Source organism: Lissotriton vulgaris, chromosome 8 (genome assembly GCF_964263255.1).
Source record: "Lissotriton vulgaris chromosome 8, aLisVul1.2, whole genome shotgun sequence".
Classification (NCBI taxonomy): Eukaryota; Metazoa; Chordata; class Amphibia; order Caudata; family Salamandridae; genus Lissotriton; species Lissotriton vulgaris.
In genome coordinates this window covers 731,354,727-731,381,467 of record NC_141696.1, presented here as the reverse complement: position 1 = coordinate 731,381,467, position 26,741 = coordinate 731,354,727, and the positions used below count along the sequence as shown (strand labels likewise).

The window sequence follows — 26,741 nt, the reverse complement described above, 5'->3', positions numbered from 1 at the left end:
CTTTGCTCCTCTTAAAAGTACCCAAAATGTCTGTCCAAAATCTGCTAGAAAATTTACATGAATTGGGAAAGAAATCTGTACTATATACAAGTGGGGGCCAAGTTCCATCCCAATCCCCGTTGTGAAGATTGAGATGCTGAGATATAAAAGAACTTGTAGATCTTGGCCTAGAGTGGCAGGTCAGAGACTTGTAATATTAGAAAGTAGAATAGAACATTAAACGGAAGATTGTTTAACCTGAGCATGAGCAGAGTGCTCACTAACATCTGCTACTATCTCTCTTTCTTGAAGCAACTTTCATTATACATCATGGGTGTATAACTGCATTAATTAAAATGGCCATATTCCCTTAGTGCGTATACATTTTCCAGGGAATATTCTCCTTCCCAACAAAGTGAGTATTTAGTGAATTATATAGTATTTTGTCCTACCTGGTCTGGGTAGACACGAAACTCCGAATAAAGTTGAAGACATTGCAATTGCTATATGGTGTGGCAAGTTAGAGGTACGAGAAATGGAAGGCTACTACCCGGCTTCCCAGCTACAGCATATTCTTAAATATCTTGATGATTTGCCTGACAAAGATAGTGGGATGTTGGCAGATATGCCATTTTGACATTCTGCTAAAATACCAGTTATTAACTTACACCAACCTCTTTCAAAAATTGTATTCGAGTTGGAAACCCTGATCGTAAAATGTGGGGTTAGGCAACAAAATAGTCATGAAAACCCTGAAGCACTGCGTTGGGGCTGGAGAGGTTCCACAAATGAGGGTGTGCTATAATGGGTGATTTGTTTGTGCAACTGTTTCCTGATGTATGCACAGACAGGAATTTAGTTTGATGTGAGGGCAGGACAATTATTGCTATATGCCAGTGTAATCCAAGTATCCTGTCATACATGGGCAGTTTTGCCGGGATGTTTCTGAAGCTCACATAGTCAGTTCTTTAAATTCACTCTTGGGCATGGTGGACTACCATTGTACTCTTTATACACTACATTGATTTCATAGTGCCCAAAGCATGATACGCAGGTCAGAGAGAAAAGAGAAAGAGACTGTGTTACAAACATATCAGTTGCAGGATGTGCCCGAATCCCAGTACACAATAATACACGGACCTGCAACTCTCAATTCCACCTGACACAATGAAAACCTTTGCACTAGACCTATTTTATCTCTGTGATTATAAATAAAATTAGCCCAAAATGCTCAGGAAGCTCTTCCAGTAACAAAAACACAGCCTTCTTACGGATAGTTTGGTATTGTGGGGGCTGCTTAGTAGGAAGAGCTAGTGCTTAGCTGATGAAAATGGTGTTAAACTGATTCTCTTGTTCTTAAAGCATTGAGTATTGGATTTTCACCCAAGATCTAAGAAAAATAAACTGCACTATATATTTATTACAAAAAACAATTTGATGGACAGAATGTAGATCAATGTCTTACATTCACCCCAGTACAAGGATCTGGGCCTAAATCCATCGTTTTTTGCACTCCACACCACCCTGGGTCAGATAATGGCTTTATGCAAATCAGCTCTGACCCTGTGCCCCATGGGAACAGTCCAGTCCGAACTACAACAGCCATATCTTTCCCAGACCGGAATCAAGCATCCGAGGACCGGACCGGTTTCGAGGTAACACCTCTCATCAGCCCGGCTAGCTTGACTCCAGTGGTGTGGAGGCTCTGGGACCCACGTCTGAGCTACCCCAGTACACAGGGTCAGAGCTGATTTGCATGAAGCCAGTATCTAACCCAGGGTGGTGTGGAGTGCAAAAAACGATGGATTTAGGCCCAGATCCTTGTACTGGGGTGAATGTAAGACATTGATCTACATTCTGTCCATCAAATTGTTTTTTGTAATTTTCTCCCTGAGTGTACTGGGGTAGCTCAGACGTGGGTCCCAGAGCCTCCACACCACTGGAGTCAAGCTAGCCGGGCTGATGAGAGGTGTTACCTCGAAACCGGTCCGGTCCTCGGATGCTTGATTCCGGTCTGGGAAAGATATGGCTGTGTAGTTCGGACTGGACTGTTCCCATGGGGCACAGGGTCAGAGCTGATTTGCATGAAGCCAGTATCTAACCCAGGGTGGTGTGGAGTGCAAAAAACGATGGATTTAGGCCCAGATCCTTGTACTGGGGTGAATGTAAGACATTGATCTACATTCTGTCCATCAAATTGTTTTTTGTAATTTTCTCCCTGAGTGTACTGGGGTAGCTCAGACGTGGGTCCCAGAGCCTCCACACCACTGGAGTCAAGCTAGCCGGGCTGATGAGAGGTGTTACCTCGAAACCGGTCCGGTCCTCGGATGCTTGATTCCGGTCTGGGAAAGATATGGCTGTGTAGTTCGGACTGGACTGTTCCCATGGGGCACAGGGTCAGAGCTGATTTGCATGAAGCCAGTATCTAACCCAGGGTGGTGTGGAGTGCAAAAAACAATGGATTTAGGCCCAGATCCTTGTACTGGGGTGAATGCAAGACATTGATCTACATTCTGTCCATCAAATTGTTTTTTGTAATTTTCTCCCTATATATTTATAGCACTAGACTTACTCCTGATGTAAAGAAATGACAGGCGATACATTGAATTAAAAAATAAGATGCCTAAATAGAAAGATTGTGTGGCGATATGCAAGAGTGGTTAAATGTGGAGCAAAGGCAAATTTAGAACTGATAAAAAACATTATGTGAAGATTTGAGCTACTGGAGAGAGTAGTGTGCCCTGTTTGAAAGAAAGTATGCTGGAAGTGACCTAACTTTACCATTTATCCAGGAAAGAGTTATTGTTGCCCCTCTAAACAAAATTGTATTTGGTCATAGTAGCTGCCTAGGCTGGTTATGTTTTGATATTTCATTTTTTTATGTGACCATTTGTGATGTAAATATGTTCAATAAAACGATATTCTAACAAATCCTTAAAGTACAAAATCATGTGTTCGGAGTTATAATTTTATGGGGAGGTCAATTCAAGTTGATTTCATCTAGAACAAAAATAAATTATGTGTTTTGAAAAACAACATCAATGTTTAAGTTCTCATTCCAATCCCAATGGCTGCTTTAAGTTGAAAGAAATACATAAAATTTCAATATCCAATAAAATAAAATTACATTACAACATGAAGTATCTCTTGTATCCAACCTCAGGTGTACATCAAGTAGATTGAAGTAGACTGTTTCCACCAAGTTATTTCCTAATAATTACTGTGATCAGACTAGGGGCAAGATGTACCACCTAACCATAAAGCTCCTCTATATTGTTATTTCGTGAAGTACAATGAATTTAAGATAACTCCGGGTTGTACGTGGGAAACATTTTTTGTATTGTAGCCTAATTAGTTACCATACCTCAAAGGTATTGCCAAATTTCTCCTTTCAGGTTAGTAAATACAGGACACATCTACCCTAAAATGATGGCTTGCTTTTTTGTATTGGACGCATTATATGCAATATAGCACTGTGATTTTATTAGACGTGAGATGTGTTGTCCTATGTATAGGCTTGTTGAATACAAGGATATATACTGATGCAGCAAAGTATTCAACTCTTCCACATGGACATATACGTAACACATATACCTATAAGGCATTGCTATCTCAATCTTGACTCCAAGGCTGGGGCATGGGTTTCCAGGAAAGTCTTGAAATAGGATGTTTATTAAGCTCCCAGTATCTCCTTGCATCCTTAGCCGATGGGGCTATGAGATGGGACTTAGTTGTAAATTTAAATGCAACGTGTATTGTAAGGAATGAATACATCCTGAGACTTGTAGTGGGTATATGGGCTATTTTCTTGACTTTACATACATTCTTTTAAGATACCACTACAGCTGGAGCAATTCAGAGTTGAATAAGCAGGTAATTTAAAGGGTCGCTGTGGTCAGACTAGGAGACTGTTGAGAGCTTTCAAGTTTTAATGGTATTACCCTTTTAGTACTAAACATGTGGAGGGATCAGACGTTCAGTGGTCCTGGCTAAAAGATGCAATAGATCCCCCTTCTGTCCAAAAATCCCTTATGGTGGAAGACACCCCTCTGGTTCTGACTGTAATATGGATCTATGATGACAAGTTGGGTGTCCATGCAATGGGAGATGGCAGAATGGGAATCCTTAGATTCTCTGAGGCAAAGAAATGTTCAGACCTGCTTTGGTAATATGCATGTACAATAACACACCATACACGTCGCACTTCCACCCTTAAAGCGAACCTTACATCCTACAATGTTAGGACCAAGGCAAATGGCTTAATCCACTTACATCACCACCAAATTCCTGAAGCCACATACTCATTAAATATGCGGTGATGTTGGGAGAAAAGAAGTCCAGTGAAGAACATGGGTAGGACAAAGAGGTTGAAAGTGTGACTCTGCCTCTATCCACCATTGCCCAAAAGTTCATGACCCTGCTCTCACCAACTCTGCAAGGCGAGTCATCATCACAGAACAGGCCTTACCTACTTCTAGAATGGTCCCATGGAAGGTCACATCCTAAGACATATTGCCCAGTAAATTCGAGGGGCACAGTAGAGTAACGTGCCATGAGATGATGTACACAAGAAATAAGGCCATTGGGCCTTCATCCATAGGCGTAAGACCATTCTTCCTTGTCCTTTCCTTCCAGCTTTCCCTGACTATCAACAACCTGGCATTCACTTCATTTGTTCCCCACACCATTTGTATATTTTTTGTATTTTGGTTGCATAACGTGCTGATAAATCTGTGATGTTCCCCATGTGCTCCCATTTAAGGTCCGCCGAGAGACAGCTTTAGCAGTCAGACTGACTGTAGTTAATAGTTCTTTAAAATCTACATTGAGTGGGCTTTGAATCTATCCCAGAGAATTTCTCTCTCCTTGCAATATATTGTCTGTTTGGTGTATCATTCTTCTCCCCATAAACTACTTGTTTTGAAGTGCTTGAGGACCTGTTTTACCCCTTAAAAGTGCACCCAATTATTACACATTCAAATATTTGTCATACATGTATTCTACACATTATTAGTTTTCCCTAGAGCAAGCTTTTCAAATTCATTTGCAGGGAGTTCAGTTGCGGCCAAATTGTATCATGGCATCTATATTAACATGTCCCTTTTCAGAGTGGTGCAGTTTAATCTTAAGATGGGTATACGATTTTGCAAGAGTTTATCCAGCAGTCTTGGTGCATGGATGTCCTGTTTCAAGCCAGTGCAAATGTTTTTTAACTTGAACTACACCATTGTGTCTCTCATGTGTTACCCTGTGTGCCCTGTAGCTTTTCTGCTGCTGCTGGGTGCTGTTCATACATTCAGCATGCCTGACAGCTACTTTTCAGGCTGCTGCCCATTCACTGCAAGTTTTATGCACAACTGGCAACTGCTTTTCATTCTACTGCCGGGCCATTTTTAGCGTTAAGCTTGCCTGACGGCTCCTTTTTAGGGCTCGCGCCTAGCGATTCAGTGCGCAGCACTGCTCGCGCAGCTAGAGTCCTTTTGCCAGGGTTCCGAAACGGACCCTGGAATTGTACACGCTTGTGCGTGTGTTTTTACTTTTGTGGCCTGCTATTGGCCTTTGCCTGCGTATTTGTTTTTAAGATAGCACGTAATAGGCCAAAGGTGGGCGCATACCTCTGCCCATTGCCTATTGGTGTCTGTTACGCGCATTGCTGCCATATGGCTTCAATTATCGTGCCCAGACAAAGGCGCGATAATGAAACCATATGTCTCTCTGTGGCGTGCGCACGCGCACCACTCGCAGCTTTCTATGTTTCAAAAAACGATCGCTTTCAGTTTCACAATCGCTTTACTTGTTAAATGATACCACAGCCCCTCTTTGAGGTGTCTGCATCCCTCTGTGGATTCTGACATCAATAGCGGAGCAAACCATTGACACACACCACAAAAGGGACTGTTTTCTAATTTTTCAGAATTTTTAATCCACAGTGATATGCTTTCAGCTGCACTTTTCGTTTGTTTTAAAAGTGCTGCTGTAAAAAAAATAAGCCTAAACTGCATGGGTAGTGAGTGTTTACATGTGTACACACACAAGTACACACACTAATAATATTTAAATAGGCAGGTTTCGTTTTTCCGAGAAAATATTCACACTCCTGTCTATTTTATTACTTGTACTTTTTAAATATCTTTCCATCTATCTATTCTTACTTACCTCTATACCTTGTTTTGGATTCGTCTATGTAATACCACACATTTATTAACTGATGTCCATTGCACACGAGACTGAAAAGAGCTGATAAACGTGTCCTCTATTTCCTTATCTGGGGGTTTCTCAATATCTTGATATGTTTTAGAGGAAATTAGTGAAGATAGAAAAGCGCGATTTTGTGCCGGGGGTCACTGGGTGTATTTGTGATGAGAACGAAAAGATTTTAGTGCGAAAGCTGCTAAGAGGCACATGTGAATGTATGTAACAGTTAGGGCACCTGAAGCGACGAAGCGCTTTGAAGCAAGTGTTGTAGAACTTTTGGAGAGACACTGGACGGCCCCTCCAGATGAAGCCTTCGGGCTGGTGCAGGTGAGTCCCCATCTCCTCACATGTACGTCTGCTGTGTTTCTACTTCACATGCAGCTTTCAGTCCCCTGCAGGGCTTCGCACCCGACTCCATGTGTTACATAAACATGCTAGTGTCACACAAGACTCATTCATAGCAATTAGACAATTATGGGTCGGGCTGAAGACTTTAGAACACAGTTATTTGCTGCACCTATTTAATGGGAACCACTAGTTCATGGTCAATAACTGCCGCTCTGCCTCAAACTCATTACTTAGCGCTTTGAAACAGGAACATCTGATATAGATGCTGCTATGTAAAACCTTTGTTAGCAAGTGAGCACGACAAACTTGTGTTTTGCACCAAAGACTCTCCTCTCTGAGGTATCTCTGAATACTGTCCTCATTCCTCCTTGCCTCCAGGGACATCTTTTTCTTTGGGTGATTTATCCTGGTATACAAGATAAAAGACCCTCAGTCAGGTCTGTTGGCGTTGCCCTACTCCCGGGGCTGCCGGGTAAGGTTGTCCCTCATCGCCGCCACACACATATGCTTTTGAAAAGCAATCTGCTCCAGGCCGTTGGAGGGGTCTCTCATGTCTTGCCCCCTCCAGCGCCCGTCAAAGGGCGAAGCAGAAAACATACAGCGCCAGGGCTGCATCTTCCAGTACGAGGCGCTCCTGATTTAAGCGAGGCCAGGACGGGGAAGTTCCTTTATCTGACACTGCTCTCTACAAATTGTTATTTGCTAGGTGTTTTTGAAAAGCTCATTTGCTTTGGAGAACTTATCTTAACGTCTTTGAAAAACATTGTAAAGTGAGCAAAAGCTAGTGCCTTCTGTTCACGCGCCCGTTCTCGCCGCCTTTGTCATTTTGCAGAAATCAATGTAATCCGCAACATTGTCTGTCACAAAAACCGTATGAAGGTATCGTTTGCTACAAACACATGTTTTGCGGAACTGCCCTCGGAGGAGGTTCGGAATAAAACGCACAACCTGTAAAATAAGAGCCTTTGTTTTATACAGTGCCTACCGACATTTTTGCTGCATGTAAGCGCAGTAAAATATACGTTCATCTGCGAAGTTTTACGTTTCCTGTATCTTCCAGCATATTTCTGCTTGAAGGGGTTCCAATTATAGCGCTCTGGTGCAGATTAGTGCCGTATATTGGCGCTAGGAAAAACACACACAAATTACAGACAATATCACTTAAAACACCCGATTTTGAATTCCGGGCTGCCTCTCATTTGGAATACTCGTTTTGCAGTTGACAATGAGAGCCAGTGTGACCGGGGTGGAAGTACACGCGGAGGCCCGAAGATGCCTCTTAAATATCTGGGGCCCGACAGATTACAACATTGCCCAGACCCAATGGGTGACCCTTGGGAATATGGTTGCGAAGCGGGACATTGCACAGATGTGGGGAGCAACAACAGCCCCGAAGGTGGTACAGTGGAAGGCCAATATGGATTGGTGTATGTTCCGGGAAAAGACTGTATATGTTGCCAGGGGTAAACCTAAAAAATGGCAGAAATTGTGGGGGGCTTGGAATGAGTACAGGGGTGACATTTGCGTACCTCCAGAACCCGCTCCACAGGAAGAACACTTGTCCCCATAGCCCATGATTCCAACTGACGGTTCGATATCTTTGTTATCCTGTGTTTCCTTCTCCCACCGTTCTTAGTATCTCTATTGTTCTGATTATAACTGTGGTCATTGTGCTTGACCGACTCCTAGACTAGGCCTCACTGCACATTGGTTTCATTGCCTTCTTTCTTAGCGCCCGTTTCGGTGCCTCTTTCTGTACCTTTCCTTCTTTCTTCTTGTGATACAAAAAATTGAAAAACTTAACCTTCACTCGTTCTGACATTCTGCTTCTTGCACTCTGATTAACTGCATTCCGCTTTGCTGCCTAGCCTCCGGGATGTAAGGCTGAATAGCTGTGTGCACTATTTGAAAATAAAGGTTTTAAAAATTAAAAAAAAAAAAAGACAATGAGAGCCAGTTTCACCATTGGTGGTAGATCTGTATTTCCTAAACATAGAAATGTTGGGTTTAGATTTTTCAGACATCGGTTTTATTAGTTGGAGGTGCAGGGGGAGGGAGTACACGTTCTGAAAGAATCACTAATGCATCTCTTGGGAGAGAGTGGTGGTTAACTGACCACTCCGTGCCCCTTCACTCCCAGTGTATGCCTGGCTGCTGCCGACTTCTCCTCCCCGTGCCAGACTCACGTCTGTGCAGATGCCTCTGGGAGGCTCTTGTGCGAGGCAGGTGACGCACTAGTTTACTACCTATGAGTGTGCACAGGCCTGCGAGGCGATAGTGCGTTCCTTCATCCAGTCCTTCTGCTGACAAACACCCACGGTGGAGCTAGCGTCACATGTGTATTCATCTGGAGTCTGTAGTGCCTTGGCAGATGCGCTGTGTGGTCTTGGGCCGCACATGTCCTGCTGACAGTGCCTTCTTGCTGAGGGGTTACGTGCAGCTCAGTGGGCCGGCAGGAGGTTCCTATCATATGTGTTTAGTGCCCCTTAATTCACACTAATGAGTACAATTTTGTCAGTAATTAGAGAATTAACGATGGCGCAACAGGCTGCACGTTTATTGCAGACGTAGACCATGGACGCCACATGGGATGGAAGTGCACGCAGCATGTGCCGGGATCAGCTATAAGCCAGGAGCGTTTGTCACTTTGCTACGCATGCACTTTTATTTGGGGAGTCACAAGTCATTCAATATGAGGCGTGTTTTCATGGAGGGCGCAGAGATGCGCCCCCATATCCGCGTGGCATGCATCCATAATTGCTTCGATTTACGACAGAGGCCCTAGTCCCTTTCTGGACACACCACAGGTTTTGCACTGCCCTTGTTACAGGGGTTGTGTGGCAAAATTAAACAATCTGCGCCCTGCCTGCGCTAGCTGGGCTTTAAGGCGCTCTCTCTTTGTTGTTTTTTTGTGCCGGGGTTTGGGGACAGGTATTTTTTGTTCCTGTTCCCCCCTTTTAATAACCGATTCAGGTGTTTCTGAAGTTGCTTTTACCTTTCAACCCTTAAGCTTCAGTGCCCGGCTCTTCGCCGAGCAGGGCAGTGCCCAGTCTGTGTAGCGAAGACGGGGCCCAACCCTGGCAGTGTCTGCCCCCGGGTGCACTGCCCATCCGCACACACCGACCCAGGAAAAGCATGCAGGCCTATTGCCCTGCCCCAGAGCAACAAAGCAGAGGGTAGCCCCATGACTCATGGCTTCTTTATAATAACCCTGTCCAAAAACACTCTACTACCTCTGCGCACACCGCACCAGTGACGACAGGCGCACCCATGACCTGCCCGGGACTGTGTCCCACTCTCCTCACTTTATAACCGAAAATAAATGTTAAATTGAAGTTGAGGTACTCTGTAGCAGAGTGCCTGCCTCCTTCTGAGAAGTGCTGGTGCTGTCCGTCTCAAAATAAACACGCATTTGCAATGCAATAGGTCTCTCATTATTAAAGTTTGACCTATTGATGTTGCATTATTTAACAATGCCAATAGCTCAAACTTTAATAATGCGAGACCTAGTGCATTGCAAATGCTTTCCCTATTTCTACCGGGATACTTCTGGCTTTCAGTGTTCCCCCCTAGTGACAACGATTTATCCTCTAAAAGACTGCTGTAGTCTTTTTCTTTACCTAGTGACTCCTTTTAATCCTACAGCTGGGCCTGTGCAAGCTCTCAGCATGCCTGGCAGCTCCCTGTTGCCCTGCCAACAGCCGCTGCTCCCTTTCAGACTTCTGTCTGTTCTGTGTCAATCTGCCACGAAGCCTCTGCTCCCATTACACGTGCCCACCAGCATAGTTTCATGCTGCCACTGACCTACTGCTAATATTCAGACTGCCCATTGGCTTCCTCTGATCCTGCTACTGAGCTGATGCTGACAAGCATTAGCAAAGCCAATGAGTCTGGCTTGCAACTGAAAATACTAGTCAGTCTTACTGGTTTTGCAAATGCTTGTTTCCATCTTGCAGTTCATATACAATTGGCCCATTATCTATGACATTTTATATATATATTTTATTTGAACTCCCCTACAAGGAAACAAAAAGTCTATTTTCTATGACTTGGAAGCATGATCTAAAAGACACATATACATATTGCACTCCATAAAGACTTAAAAGTCTGCCCACTGGTAGAACCTCTCTGCATTAACTGATGTATGTATATGAACATTGGCTAAGCACTACCTTGTTTAAACTATCTATGATAAGCTACAGTACTACGCAGTAGCGGTTCCTGGTGGGAGTGCTGCGGGGCTGGGGAAGGGCAGGGTGGGGGTAGTAAACCACGGAATACGGCCGAATGTAATAAATAAAATGAATTACATTGCGCACGCTGCAATGCCAAATGGTCCCTTCCCTGCCCTGCCTCACTGCCCCACAGCACTCCCACCAGGAGCCGCTACTGGTACCACCTGATGTTGGTGCTTCCCCTCAGCATTCACATGTTGACTCTGATTTCCCACCTCCAGTCCTCCAGTCCCATAGAATGGTCCTTGATGTTATGCTGCTGAATAAATGCTATAGAGATTGACAATACCCATATACTATTTATTTACATCTTCTGCAACTTTATAAGCACCATAAATAATTAATACATAGTGAGTACTGTTGGAATTGTACGTGACATGCTTTTAAGCAGTAGCTGACTTTTATTTCCAATTACTCTACTCCGAACCCCTGGCACAACTTTACACTTAATCTACCTTAAAAAGCCACACAATGCTCTGCAAAGCTTTACATATCCTTTTTTTTAAATCTGCTAATAAGATTGAATCACATGCCTACTTAGCTATTCTTTGCATCTACTACCCCTCATTCACACATCACTATTATTCCATCATTCCGCTTTTTAGATCTCTTCTCTCCGGTGACTTAAAAAACCACTGGCTTCAAAGAGTATAAATCCTAATCGAATAACAGCCTGAAACGTACTGCTTCGCTGAGTTAACTTCTAGAATGTAATTTTGTCTTTGGAATACCTACACTTTGTGCAACAAAACCAAATTTTTGCGGGGGGAGCGACCCTTGACCTTGCTAGTAGGTTGCTCCCCCACCACACAGCTCCGCCCCGTGTGCCCTGCTGCTGCTGTAAAAGTCGAGGCCCTCCTCCACCCGCAGGCTACCACCTGCGCCTCATCCCTGGTGGCCAGTGGTAGGCCGTAGGTTTTTATCTCTGTCACTGTCTGCTCCCTGCATTGCCCATTTTGTCTGTGCCCGTGTTGATTGCCTTCTGTTTCCCCCTCGCTGCCCCTGATTTCTGCCTGTATTTTTGCATTCTGTGTCCTTCTGTTGCCTTCCGTTCCCTGATTTGTGCCCGTTTTTGCCTTCTGTTTCCCCCGCTGCCCCTGATTTTACCCTCACCGCTCCCCTCCCCGCCGCTGCGTCCCCTGCTGCCCCGCACCCTCACTGCTCATTTGCTGTCCCTGCCTCCCGCCTCCCAGCTGCTCCTCCCTCCCACATCCCCATATATTGCGGCCGCTGCGAAGGCAAGCCCGTCTGCGCCGGTTTACGCGCCTGGACCGCGCCCAGTGCCAGAACCCCTGGCCCCCGCAAACGCCACAACGCCCGACTCCGCTACAATGCCAGCACCCTCCACGCACTCAACTCCGGACGAGAACATACCTGCTACCAGGCCACCCTGAAGCGCACCCAAGGACCCTTCACCTACCGGAACTGCAGCTTCACCAGCATACGCCCGCCAAACCTCCGCCCAGGAAAGAGCCCAACTACCTCAGATGCATGTTCCTCAACACCCGCTCCGCCCGCAAACACGCCGTTGAACTCTGGGACCTCCTTGACTCAACCTCCCCAGACGTTGCCTTCCTGACGGAGACCTGGTTGAACCCCTCCTCTACACCCGACATCACCATAGCCATCCCGGAAGGCTACAAGATCACCCGCAAGGACCGCACCAACGGAGTAGGGGGAGGGATCGCCATCGTCCACAGGATCACTCTCAGAGTCTCGACCAACACCGCCGACACCCTCAGCACCGCCGAACACCTGCACTTCCAAATCCACACCGACCCCAACACCACCCTCAAAGGAACCCTCATCTACAGACCACCCGGACCCCGTCCACAGTTCAGCGACTGCATCACCCACTTCATCAGCACACACGCCCTCGCCTCCACAGACTACATCATCCTCAGGGACCTGAACTTCCACCTCGAGAACAACAACGACACCAACTCCACCACCCTGATCGACAACCTTGCTGACCTAAGACTCAGACAGCTCTTGACAACACCCGCCCATGCCGCCGGCCACACGCTTGACCCCATCTTCTAAGCAAGCCCTCACGTCTCCTTCAACAACACCACCGAACCCCACTGGACCCACCATCACTGCATCCATTTCACCTTCAAGAAGCCCACCACGTACCACCGCACCCAACAAATGCCTTGTTGCAGCTGGGTCAAAGTAACTGAAGACCAGCTAACCACCACCCTCACCCAGAGGCCACCCACCGACCCCATCAACCCCCTCAATGCCGCCCGCAACCTAAGACAGTGGATCGACAACTGCGCCAACACCCTCGCCCCGCTCAAGAAACCCTCCAACAGCCACACCAGCAAGAAAGCCACCTGGTTCACTGAAGACCTCCAGGCCTCCAAACGGACATGCCGAAAACTGGAGAAGAATTTGCTCCGCGAAAGAACACCGGACAGCTACGCAGCCCACTAGAACACCACCCGCAGACACGATCACCTCATCAGAGCTGCCAAGAGGGCCTCCTTCAAAGACCGCCTAGACAACAACGCACACAACAGCAAAGAGCTCTTCAACATCATGAAGGAACTCTCCAACCCCAGCTCCAACACCAATGACATCCCACCTTCGCAAGACCTGTGCGACTCGCTGGCCACCTTTTTCCACCGCAAGATCGCCGACATCCACGACAGCTTCAACGTTACGACCGCCCTGACTACCACTGAGACATCCCGCCACCACGACCACCACCCGCACCAACCGCCTGCTCTCCTGGACCTGCATCAACAACGAGGACACCAGCAAGATCATGAACACCATCCACTCCAGATCACCGTTAGATCCATGCCCACACCACATCTTCAACAAAGCCAGCACAGCCATCGCACCCCATCTCCGGAAAGTAATCAACATCTCCTTCAAGACCGCAATCTTCCTGGAAAGCTGGAAACACGCCGAGATCAACGCCTTACTCAAGAAACCCAAGGCGGACCCCAAGGACCTGAAGAACTTCCGGCCCATCTCCCTGCTCCCGTTCCTGGTGAAGGTCATCGAGAAAACCGTCAACAAACAACTAACCCCCTACCTCGAGGAGAACAGCATCCTTGACCGGTCCCAGTCTGGGTTCCGCAGCAACCATAGCACGGAAACCGCCCTCATCGCTGCCACCAACGACATCAGGACCCTGCTAGACAACGGAGAAACAGCGACCCTCATCCTCCTGGACCTGTCAGCCGGCTTCGACACGGTCTGCCAACGCACACTACGAACACTCCTACACGAATCCGGGATCCAAGAGAAGGCTCAGGACTGGACTACCTCCTTCCTCTCCGGCAGAACACAGAGCGTCCGCCTCCCCCCTTCCGCTCCAATGCCACCTAGATCATCTGCGGCGTTTCCCAGGGCTCATCCCTCAGCCCAATGCTGTTCAACATCTACATGGCACCCTTTGCCCACGTCGTCCGACAGCACAACCTCAACATCATCTCCTATGCCGACGACACCCAGCATATCCTCTCCCTCACTAAAGACCCTCACACAGCCAAAACCAACCTCCACGAAGGAATGAAGGCTGTCGCCGAATGGATGAGGAACAGCCGACTGAAGCTGAACTCGGACAAGACCGAGGTCCTCATCCTAGGCTCTACCCCCTCAGCCTGGGACAACTCCTGGTGGTCGATAACACTAGGAACAGCCCCGACTCCCACCGACCATGTACGCAACCTCGACTCCACCCTCTCCATGACTAAGCAGGTCAACGCCATCTCCTCATCCTGCTTCATCCCCCTCTGAATGCTCCGCAGGATCTTCAAGTGGATCCCCACCAAAACTAGAAGAACAGTCACCCAGGCCCTTGTCAGCAGCAGGCTGGACTACGGCAACGCCCTCTATGCAGGAACGTCGGCCAAGCTCATGAGACAACTGCAATGCATCCAGAACGCCTCAGCACATCTGATCCCCGCATCTGAAGAACGACCGCCGGTGGCAGATCCTTTTCCCAACTCGCTGCCAAGACCTGGAACACCCTCCCCACCAACCTACGGCAGACCCAAGACCTACTGGCCTTCCGAAGACTCCTCAAGACCTGGCTCATCGATCAGTAGCAGCACCCCCCCCCCCCCCAGCGCCTTGAGACCCTCATGGGTATGTAGTGCGCTTTACAAGTCTCCTGACTGATTGATTGATTGAAATTCAACACTGATACCTTTGATAGCCACTCACCTGTCACACTTCACTGCTGCTACAGAAACATGATCATGTTAAGTCAGAACCTATGCACCACACCACGGCATTCTTATTCGCACATCAGTGCTACACCAGTAGACCTTCAGCCAGAAGCCTCCATGTGTTATTTAATTCCATAGTGAGTTTAGGATTCCTTCTGCTATGGTGTTGCCAGATACCAAGAGCTCAATATTCATAACATCATACCCATTTCCTCTTTCACACTTCTAAATCACTACTGTCTGCACTCGGTTAGAATGTGCTAGATTACTGCAATAACCTGCTAGTTGGCCCTTCTTAATAATCTTTCCTGCATTTGGATGAAGTTTTATAATTTGCCTCCAGACCTCACCATAATCTTCCAATGAACACAAATTCACTCCACTATCACCATCAAACTAACTGTTTATCAGCAAACCCCAAGGCATAATACATACTAGAACTACTAATCTTGTCTTTTAAAGTCATACACAATCTATTTTAGGGCAGCCTATCGCAAAAGTTGAACAGATGTCCCCATGCGACTTTTGTTCATCCCTCCAAATCCCCTGGTCTCTTCTATGTTCTCCTCTCCACCTGTGCTACCTCACAATTTCACTCATTTCACTTACTTGGTGCCTACAAATGGAATATACTTCCTGGAAAATTATGCCCCATCTCCTCCCTTTACACTTTCAATACAGCCTTTAAGTCCCAGTTGCCAAGAATGGAAGGTGGTCTAAATTAGCCCATGCCCATTCACCTATAAACTCTCTCAAGCCCCCAATATGAACTTGTTGAATTATATATATATATATATATATATATATATATATATATATATATATATACACATATACATATATATATTTATGTCTATTTGCCTCCCTAATATGTTGTTTAATATCATAATTATGTCTAGTCTGATTACTATTCATTTCTTCTACTTACCATGCACCCCCCAAATACATGTTATTTGTTTTATTGTTTTTTAAATATCTTTTTGTTGAGTTTTTAATCAGGCACAACAAAGAAAGATTTTTTTTTGCTGTTACGATATATGAGGTCCATAGTACATCAGAAAACATCACGATAAGAGTACCTGCATTTACAGTCAATTTAAAGACTGATTGTGTGAATGAGCAGCGCAAGCAGTCCATGGCATCATAGCCGTGCTGTTGCTATGGAAAGCAGGACCTCATCTCCCTCGGTCTCTGCAGGATGGTGGTGAAGTAGAAAGGCAAAGCAGAAACTTTAAGATCCATAATAAACCATGGATGATTTTTGGAGGGCATAACAATGTGGCTTTGTGATTGCACAGTTCATTGATACTTGTGGCGAGTTGTCAGGCACCGGTAAATTTCAGGCAGTGAGGTGTAAGGAGATCTCTGTACTCCATCCTTGTGTGTTAAGCCATATGAATAAGAAAGGAACCAAGGGGTGGCAGTGGGCCATGAGTGACCCTGCAGTCGGCACTGTGATAAAGTATATTGTGTGGGTCAAGGGAACGGCTTATTCACCTGGCAGTCTTGACGCTGTAGCTGCAAGCCATGGGTTTAAGGTGATGACGTAGTATATTTGTGTCTAAGGAGGGAAGGAATCACGCATGACTGAATGCTAACACTTGTTCAACCCTGCTCAGCAATGGGGAAAGTTTAATCTGTCCTTTGGCTTCCTCTTGTCTAAGTGCTCTGTCTGCAGCTTCTGCCCATACTGTTATGGATTGCATCCACATCAGCTCTGAGGGGGTACACTTGCCTTCCAATGCCAGGTCACCAAGTGCTTAGCCAGCAGTAGGGCGAGATCTAGAAAGTGCTGTTTGAGTTTGTTTCTTAGAGCGCTTGAACAGCCCAAGGGCACACGCCTCCCAATTGTGGGGGTAGAACACACTGTGACCTGGTTAAGGTGTGATGTAATTGCTGAACATAAGTGTAAGCAAGTAGGGCAGGGCAACATCATGTGCTTCACGTTGACAATGGGCAGCTGGCCCAAAATTCTTCTATGTTTATGCCACACAAACTGCTTATGTCCTTATTTACTGTAGATCTTATGTACTGCTTTTCTAGTCAAAATAGCTCACTTCATGTTAAGTGAATACATGTAAATAAATGACTCATGCCACCACTTTTGAGTCTTCCCCATTCATCCAGCTGTGATCACTGATACCCTTCCTTTTTTAACATGGTAGAATTCACCACCTTTCACACACCTTGGCTACGGCTACACTCCTTATTCTAAATAAGACAAGAGCAACAATTTAAAAATTCCTATCTGAAGCAAGGGAATGAAAGGAACTGTTTCATGTGTGTTGGCTTTTACTAAAGTTAAACTGCAAGGTGAATAAAAAATCATGAATAACTACGCCAATAAGTCTCTTAATATACCTTGAGCTGTATTAATGAAAAATATTTTAACGCATTAAGTGCATATCAAGTGTTGAATGTCTCCAGCGGTTGCTGGTAAGAAGCCCTCAATTTTAATCCCATGAGCTAAATCCCTGGAAAAGGCCAGCTTTCTGTAGATTACACCTGACACATTCCACTCCCCATCTCCCATGGAGATTGGCTCTCTCATGTTGATTGATGATGGCAGTGGGTAGAGCAAAGACTGAACAAAGCATAATTCATGTAGGCAATAATTTAAAGCATAGCTCCGAAGTAAATGTTATCTGGTAACTAACTGCTCTTCCCAACAATTCTATCTAGATGGAGATTATGACAGCTACTATGACCTAAGCAAGGTGAACAATGGGAGTGGTGATGCTCCATGTGCCAAGGATGTTCTTGCAATTTCATTTTTTCCTGAAGAAGACAATGAGGAGAAATCCTTTTTCCAGAAAGTTGTCTCTGCAGCCCAGACATGGTTCAGTCTGTTTGGATGGCCTAATGGGAGTAACCCCATTTCCGTTCCCAAATCTCTTCGAAGGTAAACCTCTACATCTTACTTTTGTTCTGGATAGGCTTAACATTTTCTAGAGAAATATCAATTTGTTGAAAATCAAAATACACAATATAACATGCTCAACTACGAACTGTTTTTAATCTTCACAATTAAAGACACAGAATTTTTGGTTTTGTGATCAGGACTATTAAAATTAATGTAAGATCTCTGAGTATGAAGATATCTGCATCGATACAAGACAGCATAGTCAAGGCACCTTAAATATTTATGTTGTCACCAATATTATTAGCTGTAACAACATTCTTGTGACTTATGTTGTACTTCGTAAACTCCATATGGATACGAATTCCTTGTTGAGCAATGCATCGCATTTTAACCCAACCTTTCTAAATACATCTTTGCTGTGCTAGACATAAATTGCACTCCATTGTTGCTAATTACTTTAATAGGTAATACTTCTGTAATGAAAATCACATCAAGAAATTTCAAAACAACGACTGTGTTAGCTCTTTCTAATATCTTGATTGCATTCCAACGTGAAAAGATATGTTGGAGACACAATATACTTATGCTTTGTTTTAATTGACTCGCCATATCAATTACATTGGTCTCCCATGGATTCTTGGTTGAAACATAATCTCAGATGGAGGATTCAAAGTTTTTAAACTTCTATCTGCCTTAATATCGCAAACACTCTGTGACAACTGTTTCTATAGCACTATCCTATACCTGGATACCACTATAGATGTTTTGCACTTCTCTTAACGCGTACAATGCCTAAATGTTCTTCATGGTTTTGGTTATTGATAATATTCCTCAAGTGTAAGGTGGATCCCCTTTTCACCTCTCCTCACAATACCATCTATGACAGTTCATTTCTAATTTTCCAAAAGGGTCTAAATATGTTTGTTAAAATCTCCTTCCTTGGCCAACTACACAGGATAAACTTCTTAATGCTAGTCAATATATTGTCTTAAGCATATTCTTTATGACACTCCTCCTTTGTCAGGCCAGGTCATCCCTCATGCAACCAATGCCATTTTGTATTAGTCCCAAGCATTGTCCTTCCATCAAGTTTAAAGTCATTGTTGACAAAGAATCCACCACTACATTATCTTTTTCATAAACATACCCTCGGTTGAATGTTAAATCCTGCAACCTCATGGAAAACCTGGCTATACTTGCAGATGATCTCATCATTCCTTCAGTAGTTAAGAAGCTAATCAATGATTTGTAACCACCATGTACTACAAAAGGTTTACCCCACAAGTACGAGTGGAAATACTCACTGTTAACTTTTTCCTCTTGAAAACTGAGTACCTTTCCTCTGAAGGACAGAGGGATTATGAGGAAAATGCAATAGTAACCTCCACTCTGTCCCGCTTTTTCTGCATTAATACAGCACCCAAACCCTTCGAGCTTGCATCAGTGATAACAAAACTTTGTTCTGACATTTCAAAACCTTTAAGCACATGTGCACTAGAAATAGCTTGCCTAATGAACTTGAAATCTCTTTTACAAAGCTCATTCCACTCAGATTTGGTCTTGTTTTTGAGATGTTTGAGCCTAAATGACCTCACGTCTTCTTTGCTGCAGGAAGTTGGAGATTGACTGTTTGCTTTCACTAAAGATGGTGTAGGTTTAACACCATTTTCACACAGTACAGGACTTAAATACTTAACCTGATTCTCAGCAAAAGTTTAGACCATTTAGAATTTTCTTCTGTAAGCCCATGGGCATCTTAAATTTTTAGAACCTCCACATATTGAAAACAGATAGTGCCTTTGATTTGGCAAAACAGCTTGAACATTAAATGCTGAAAGACACCTGCTACTGATGCAAACTAAAAAGACATGCATTTAAATTGGAAATTCCCTTTTTAAATGATGAACGTAATGAGCTTTCTGGTTTCCTGTTTCAGTGGAATTTGGTGTTAAGCCGAAGATAAAACAGTCTTCGATAACCGCCTAGTCCCTCTAATCAAGATGAGCCTTTCTGATATTTTAGGGAAAGAAATCAGTCAATTAGAATATTGTTATTTAATTGGCTTAGGTTTATGCATAGGCAAATCTTCCTATTTGTTTTGCGTGCCAAAAATATGGGGCGACCCAATCAGAAGTCTCTGCAGATTATATTATGTGGGAATTCAGTAATCTGTGCAACATGTTGGAAAATCCGCCTCTCACTGATGTGGGTACATTTCTAATTTTGGGACTTTTAGGAACAACATTGTCCTTCAATTATATTTTGTGTTCAAAACCTACCACTCCCCTTCCATTACCACTAAACACTTTGGGGAAAACATTTCAACATCTTTTTACTGACATGTTCACTGTCATCTAGGATCAGAACTTGCTTCTCATTGTTCGTATTCATTATAATGTGGAGCTCTACTTGATCGTGCCTAACTAATTCTGAAGGTCTTTTCTTAACTAAAAGTGATTTTCATACATATTTCCTTTTCTTGAATATAAAAATGAAAGCTCTGAACCTTTATAACTCCATTCATTTCTCCATCACAACCTTCAAGAGAAACATCAAGTTCCTGTAAAGTGGTCCTTATTTTCCCCACAAATGGGTCCTTTCATACATATTTGTTAATGTTTACATATGGAGATCCAGAATCGGCATACACATTTAGCTGACTCTCACTAGAACTCCTTACAAAATGACTTCCTTCCTATACTCTTAGTACCAGAAACATTTAAAGCACCCTTGCCAAATTTTGATATACAGTTAATGACACACTTATCTTCCTCAGAAAAAATAACATAAAAGTGGCCGATTTGCAACGACTTGTCACTATTATCCTCTTCAGAATCCCAGAAACTTTCAACAAATGTAACTCTTCCTTTTCTTTTCTTACAAACCATTGTAAAATGTCCTATTGCTCCACAGCTCCAACATTTCTGTTTAAGGGTTGTATAACTTTACCTTTAAGCTAAATAGATCTTATTGGTTGCTGCTGTCATATAGGTAACACCGTAACTTTGTTTTAATCTCCTCCTTTTTTCTATTTCCCTTCTTGCTAGTCTTTAAGAACGTATTATCTCCCATTGTTTTAATTTTTGTCACAATATTAGATTCACTCACAGAGTCCTTCGGTTCTTACAAAATTGCTTTAGGACATCCACCAGATAACTCCGCTTTCCTGCTTATCGACAAAATGTCTTTGAGTTTGAAATCCCTATAATCAATAACTCATCCTGAATTAAATAGAGTGATCAATTGAATGCATAATAACTTGATCACAAATCAACTGTTCCTATAAATGATAGGAAGATCTATTATAAGATTACCCTGTTTCCTGTTTCCGTTGAAAAAATGTGAACCTTGTTGTACCAATACAAAACTTGGCAAAAAATAGCTGTCAAAATCCTTAATAACTCTATCAAACACATTACCATCCTTAACAAAATCCTCTTTGATCCTACTATATTATGTTTTTATCTAGCTGGCCTGATGAAATGCAAATAATCCTTTTTTTCTGTTCAGCTGACATGTCTGTTCTTTCTTCCACAGTTGCTAAGTAGTGTTTTAGAAAATATTCTTTTCATTCCAACCTTCTCATACTCGGTTCACTGCTGGCTGGCCAAAATAGTTGAAGAGACAAAACTGGAAAACATTGTGAAGCCATGTTAAAAGTGGGTTAGTTTAATGCCCTTTTTTACAGTGGAAACCGCAGGACTTGTTCACTCTTCACTTTTTTAAGAAACAAGGGACCCCTATATTAACATCTAGCTAAACATAGGGAAAATATACAGTAAGGAAAAATGTAGCTAGGCATTGATTCAACAGTAGCTCTATTTTGTGTTTCTCTGAAGTAAAGGTAAATTAGAACAAACAAGAACCACCTTATTTTAACAAAAATGGCTATGCACTCATATGTATATCAAAACATATGCTTGTACTTAGCTCACCAGTGAAGACTCGACGCGACGGGAAGAGAGGTGGAAAATATACGCCATTTTGAACAGAGTCACACCCTCTCTGTATCAGAGCCGCAATCAGTTGTTCTGCTGCATTATTGTCAACGCCATGCAGCTCTCAATAAACAAAGGAAATTCATTTCATCGTGAAGAGAAACTCATAATCATCGCTTACAAGCTACAGAATCCTAATTGAAATCTCCTACTCAGCTAAATATACAAACACATCAAGTTTTCGAATATTTTCAGTAAATACCTGAAAACAAGCATCAATTTATATATGTGCAATAGACGGCTACCTGATGAAGGCACGTATGTCGAAACGCGCGAAGTTGACACCTGCCGCACTGCCTCCATCATTCTTACATCTTTCGTATATTATGGATGTACAACTATATTGTTTTAAATGAAATATTAAAACAACACAAGTTAAATATGAATGATATATAAATGAATAAAAAGAAATATGTTTTGATATACATATGAGTGCATAGCCCTTTTTGTTAAAATAAGGTGGTTTTTGTTTGTTCTAATTTACCTTTACTTCAGAGAAACACAAAATAGATCTACTGTTGAATCAATGCCTTGCTAAATTTTTCCTTACTGCTTGTTCACTCTTCACTACTTTGAAGGAGTATACAACTAGGACAGAATGAATAATGGGGAAGAAAGAATGTACGTAAGTCAGCCTTAACATGAGTAAAGACAAAAATTACTAGAAGAACTGCAAAACAGCAAGCAATACCTTTAGCCAAAACAAAAACAAAAACAATCCACATGAAGGCACTGTATGTCAGAATTCCAAATAACCAGCAGTTAAGAAAACATCCCCAGATACTTACTAGCGAGAGAAAGATGAAGCAGCCATAAATTCAACAGCTGAAGGTAAAAATTACAATCACTCAGCAAGTATATATAGTGACGAACAACAAATCAGTATCAGTGCTTCCCAAGATGGCACCAGTATCAGTTATGCTGCGTGACATGCCTGTAAAACACTTACAAGTGTCTTTCCCAGTGGCATACACAAGCATGTGTTACATTTCATAAGAAGTTTCAGTGTCTTAGCTCGAGCTTTCGTCACCCAGGGCGTTCCCTGAGTTTGCCTCCCCTCATACACACCGAAAATACTATTGTGGCAATGACTGGAGCACTGGTCCACAGTCCAAACCACATGTAGGGAAATAAATTAAAACACTATGTTTCTTTTTTAAGTTAAACTTTAATTACAACATTCTAAAATGTTATTTTTCTTGCTTTTCTTTAAGCAAAATCGTCAATGACATTGCCGAAGTCTATTTCATCACTCAGTTGCTGTTCTATAGACAGTATGACAAGCTTTCTTAAACACAAGGTACTGATTGTAGATGTTGGGTAATTCTTAATCATTTTTCTTTTTGAAAAACTCCTCTCACAACCAGCAACACTTACAGCAATTGGTAGGAAAATTTGCAGTAGTATCACAATATTTGGAACTGAGTTTTCAAGACTGTATTTTAGAATAAACTGCAAAAGTTCAAGGGGACCTTCCTTCCAAGTCTCTGTTTCAACTTGCGTAGTAGCAACAGAACTAAAACTCAAAAAGTATTTTTCTCTCAATGAGAAACTCTTCCTTATTAATGTCTTCATGATTATGATTTAGTTGATTTTCATATTTATCATTCTTAAGATTTGATGGTGTAAGGAAGGTATATTTTTCAGCAAGACACTGAAGCTGTTAAAATCTTGTGATTTCATGGATCACTCTGTGCAGTGAAAAAAAACATTTCTCTCCTCACCTCAGTTTCGTATAATTCAGCATCTCATGATTCTTCACCTGCCATCAGTTTTTTCTGTCTACAGCGACGATCCATGACTATCCCCAGATCATTTCAACTTTCTTTGGCATAAGCTACTGAATTCTTAACTAATTTGTCCCTATTGTCAGTTAAAAATGCTTTTAAAGCCTTGAGTTTTATGTCACATTTTTGTATATTCAGTCCTTTGGTTTAGAGGTAGACCTGTACGTCATTATTTCTAGAAGGACGGATTCCCACAGGCCAAGAAATCACAGAAAGGAAAATTATTGTAACTCACAAGCAGCATACCATCATTTGACCTGATAACTCTATTTACTTATTCACCATTTAAATGTGCCCACAGCACTTAAGATTTTCCAGTAATTTGTTTGCAACACTCCCAGCATTTCCCTGTGCACTCCACCGAATTTCTATTAGATGCTTGACACTTTGACCAGTGACCGAAGTCAGAATATCCCAGCAATGGATTGAGGAACAAAAAAAGTGAACAAACACTCCACAGTTCCCACAAAAGGTAACATAATTCACAGCAACAGAAGCTGCATGTACACCAACCAACTTTTTCAGAGTGATTTGTATATTCAAAAAAACTCTGCTTTTCCATTACATTTCTTGATGCATTTCTGAATGCCAATATGTTGATTAGCCATCACAGCAGCGTTATCATATGCTTGCTCTCTACAATTGTGAATATCAATTCATTTGTTTTGTAATTTTTGCTAAATTAAAGTTAAAATATTCTCAGCGGTTTGCCTTTTGTTTCAATAAAATCAATAAATGATTCCACACACTTCACTTTATTTTCATAGATCATAATGTAGCATAAAACTTGACTTGTTTGATCCTTATGAGAAATATCAGGGGTGATGTTGAATATCATAGAAAAATACATTGCTTCTGTTACTTGCTCGATAACTTTGCTTCCTACTTTTTCTCCAAAAATTTCCATAAACTTGTTCTAAATAGTAGGCAACATATAGGATTTAACCATTTTTTCCCCCAGCTTGTTTATTACAAAATACTATGTAGCATTGGATTGTGTTTCGACAACAAATGAACTACATCTAAAAAATGTCCTTTATTTCCCGTTGATTTAAAATCATCATCAGTCTCGTAATTAAGTTCTTCTTGTTGACCCCTTGAAGCATAATTTTGTTTAGCTATGAATCTAATGATATCCAACAATCTTGAAAGTATCTCCCTCCACTTATTCACTTCATTTCAACTTTTTTACAATTGTTGTACCACGTCTAATTTCCAACTCCTTCCATTGTGTGAAAGATCGAACATTGGCCACAATAGATTCATAGTCTTTTATTTTAGGATTAAGTTGCCACCACCTGTTGAATCCATCTGTAGAATCAAAATTTGAATGACTTCAGTCTGCAAATGTAACAAAAGCAGTAAAAAGCTTTCTTGGAAGGAGAGTACACCAACTACGACCTCAACATTTTAAAATTATTTAGCAGAGTTCGAAAAACCACTCATGTGTACGTTTTCTGTCTCGTCCTTTGATTGGAATCACCCTCACAAATCATTTCACCAAAATCAGAATCTATATGTCGAACAACAGACACACCTTGACGTACTAGTAAGTTCCGTGTGCCATCGTTAATCTTACTTGGACAAAGACTGACATCTTTTAAGTCAACAGCTGGAATTTTTTACTTTCCTTGTTGAATTTGAAGAAACACTTGACTTTTATGATTGTTTGAATACGGAATAAGAAATTGCTACAGCAACAGTAGTATTATTTTTGCTACTGAGGTATTTTAGTAGGGCACCTTTCTTCTTTTTAAATTTTTTCTCCTTAGCCTTTTTCTTTTTTCTGAAGGCTGCACCGCTTTTTTTTATTCGCATCATCTTGAGTAAGACAGTAAGACTGAAAGAATAATAAGAAAAAGAAAGATATTCATAAAAACGAATAATTATATAAATAAGGAATAACAGGGATAAATAAATCCCTTTTAAAATGTTAGTTTGTGTAGTCTGCGCACCTAAAAAACTGTGATACTCCAACTCACCTCAGAAAAAAAAGAACAATGATGTAAAATCACAAAGATGTTACATGCACTCATGCAGCGAGTTAGTCACCGTTACCACTTGTCAGACCGGTTAGCATTTTTGCGGCCACCGCAAGAAAAACAGCACGCATTCATGTTGCTCATATCCGAGGTGTGAGCTCGGAGGCTGGACTGACGTCATCACCTGCAGTGGGAAGGGCAGGAATCTGTAGGAGGAATGAGTAGATGGAACAAAACCCTCTAGAGACTAGTTCTATCTGGTTAATTAGTGGGTACTATGAGGGTCACCACCACTCCTACCCAGGATTCACCTCCTCTGAATCATTCCCTCTGAAACTTTCCTCTCCAGTGAGTCTGGATCCTTCCCTCTCAGGTGATCTCTTGCAAGGGTCCAAGAAAATGTCATATCCCGTGCAGATGATCCCAATAGCAGAGAGAGGATTGCGGTGGAGTTTCACGAAATAGAGAATCCTGAGTCCTCCCAGAAAGGAATGTGCAGACCAAGTTCGGCTTTAATGCGCATGCCTAGAACACAAGAGAAATTTCATGTATACTATGTATACCCAGCACAGGCTACACTTATGTCCAACCATTGTAGTGAGCAAGCCCAGAATATTAGCCACTACTGCACACAATTTAGAAGAAGCTGCTCCGGCTTGACATCTCAATGAGACATCAAGCTGGAGGAGCAGCTTATTTTATTATGGCCAACAAATGATGTCCTGCACAGGAGACACTCTCAAGGCTGTGTCTGCTGCCTCCAGGCCTGCCTCCTCCTCCTCAGATGAGGACGGATAGGTCCAAGATTAGAAGCGCAGCAAATGACTCAAGACAAAGCTGTAAAGAGCAAGGTCATGTTTATTAGTGGCAGAGGAGAATGTCTTGAAAGAAACCTTTTCGCCATTGAAACTTGGCGCTTTCCCTAAACCATTCAGAAAGGTGACAAATTTAGAATTCCTTGCCCATTACAAATTGTGTTTGTTTCTCCCCTTGTATTTTTTTATCCAAACATTCAATGCAAGATCTTTCCTTGTCTCAGAATTATAGGAAAAGATGCTGCAATTGCATATGTCCTAGGCTTTAGACTGGACTGTGAGCAGTGTTCCAACCTGGGAATCTCAAAGATCTGTGATTAAGCCTTCAGGTTATAACGATTCCAACTGT

The 26,741-nt window shown here is 42.7% G+C and overlaps 1 protein-coding gene across 1 annotated transcript in view; it reads left to right on the top strand.

Moving 5' to 3' along the window:
- The window catches only part of CFAP47 (cilia and flagella associated protein 47), a 2,734,468-nt gene that overhangs the window by 408,290 nt on the left and 2,299,437 nt on the right, over nucleotides 1-26,741 (top strand). The window contains exon 29 of the mRNA XM_086934611.1: nucleotides 17,630-17,849. Coding sequence (XP_086790737.1) covers nucleotides 17,630-17,849 — 220 coding nt within the window. The remainder of the gene's footprint in view (nucleotides 1-17,629; nucleotides 17,850-26,741) is intronic.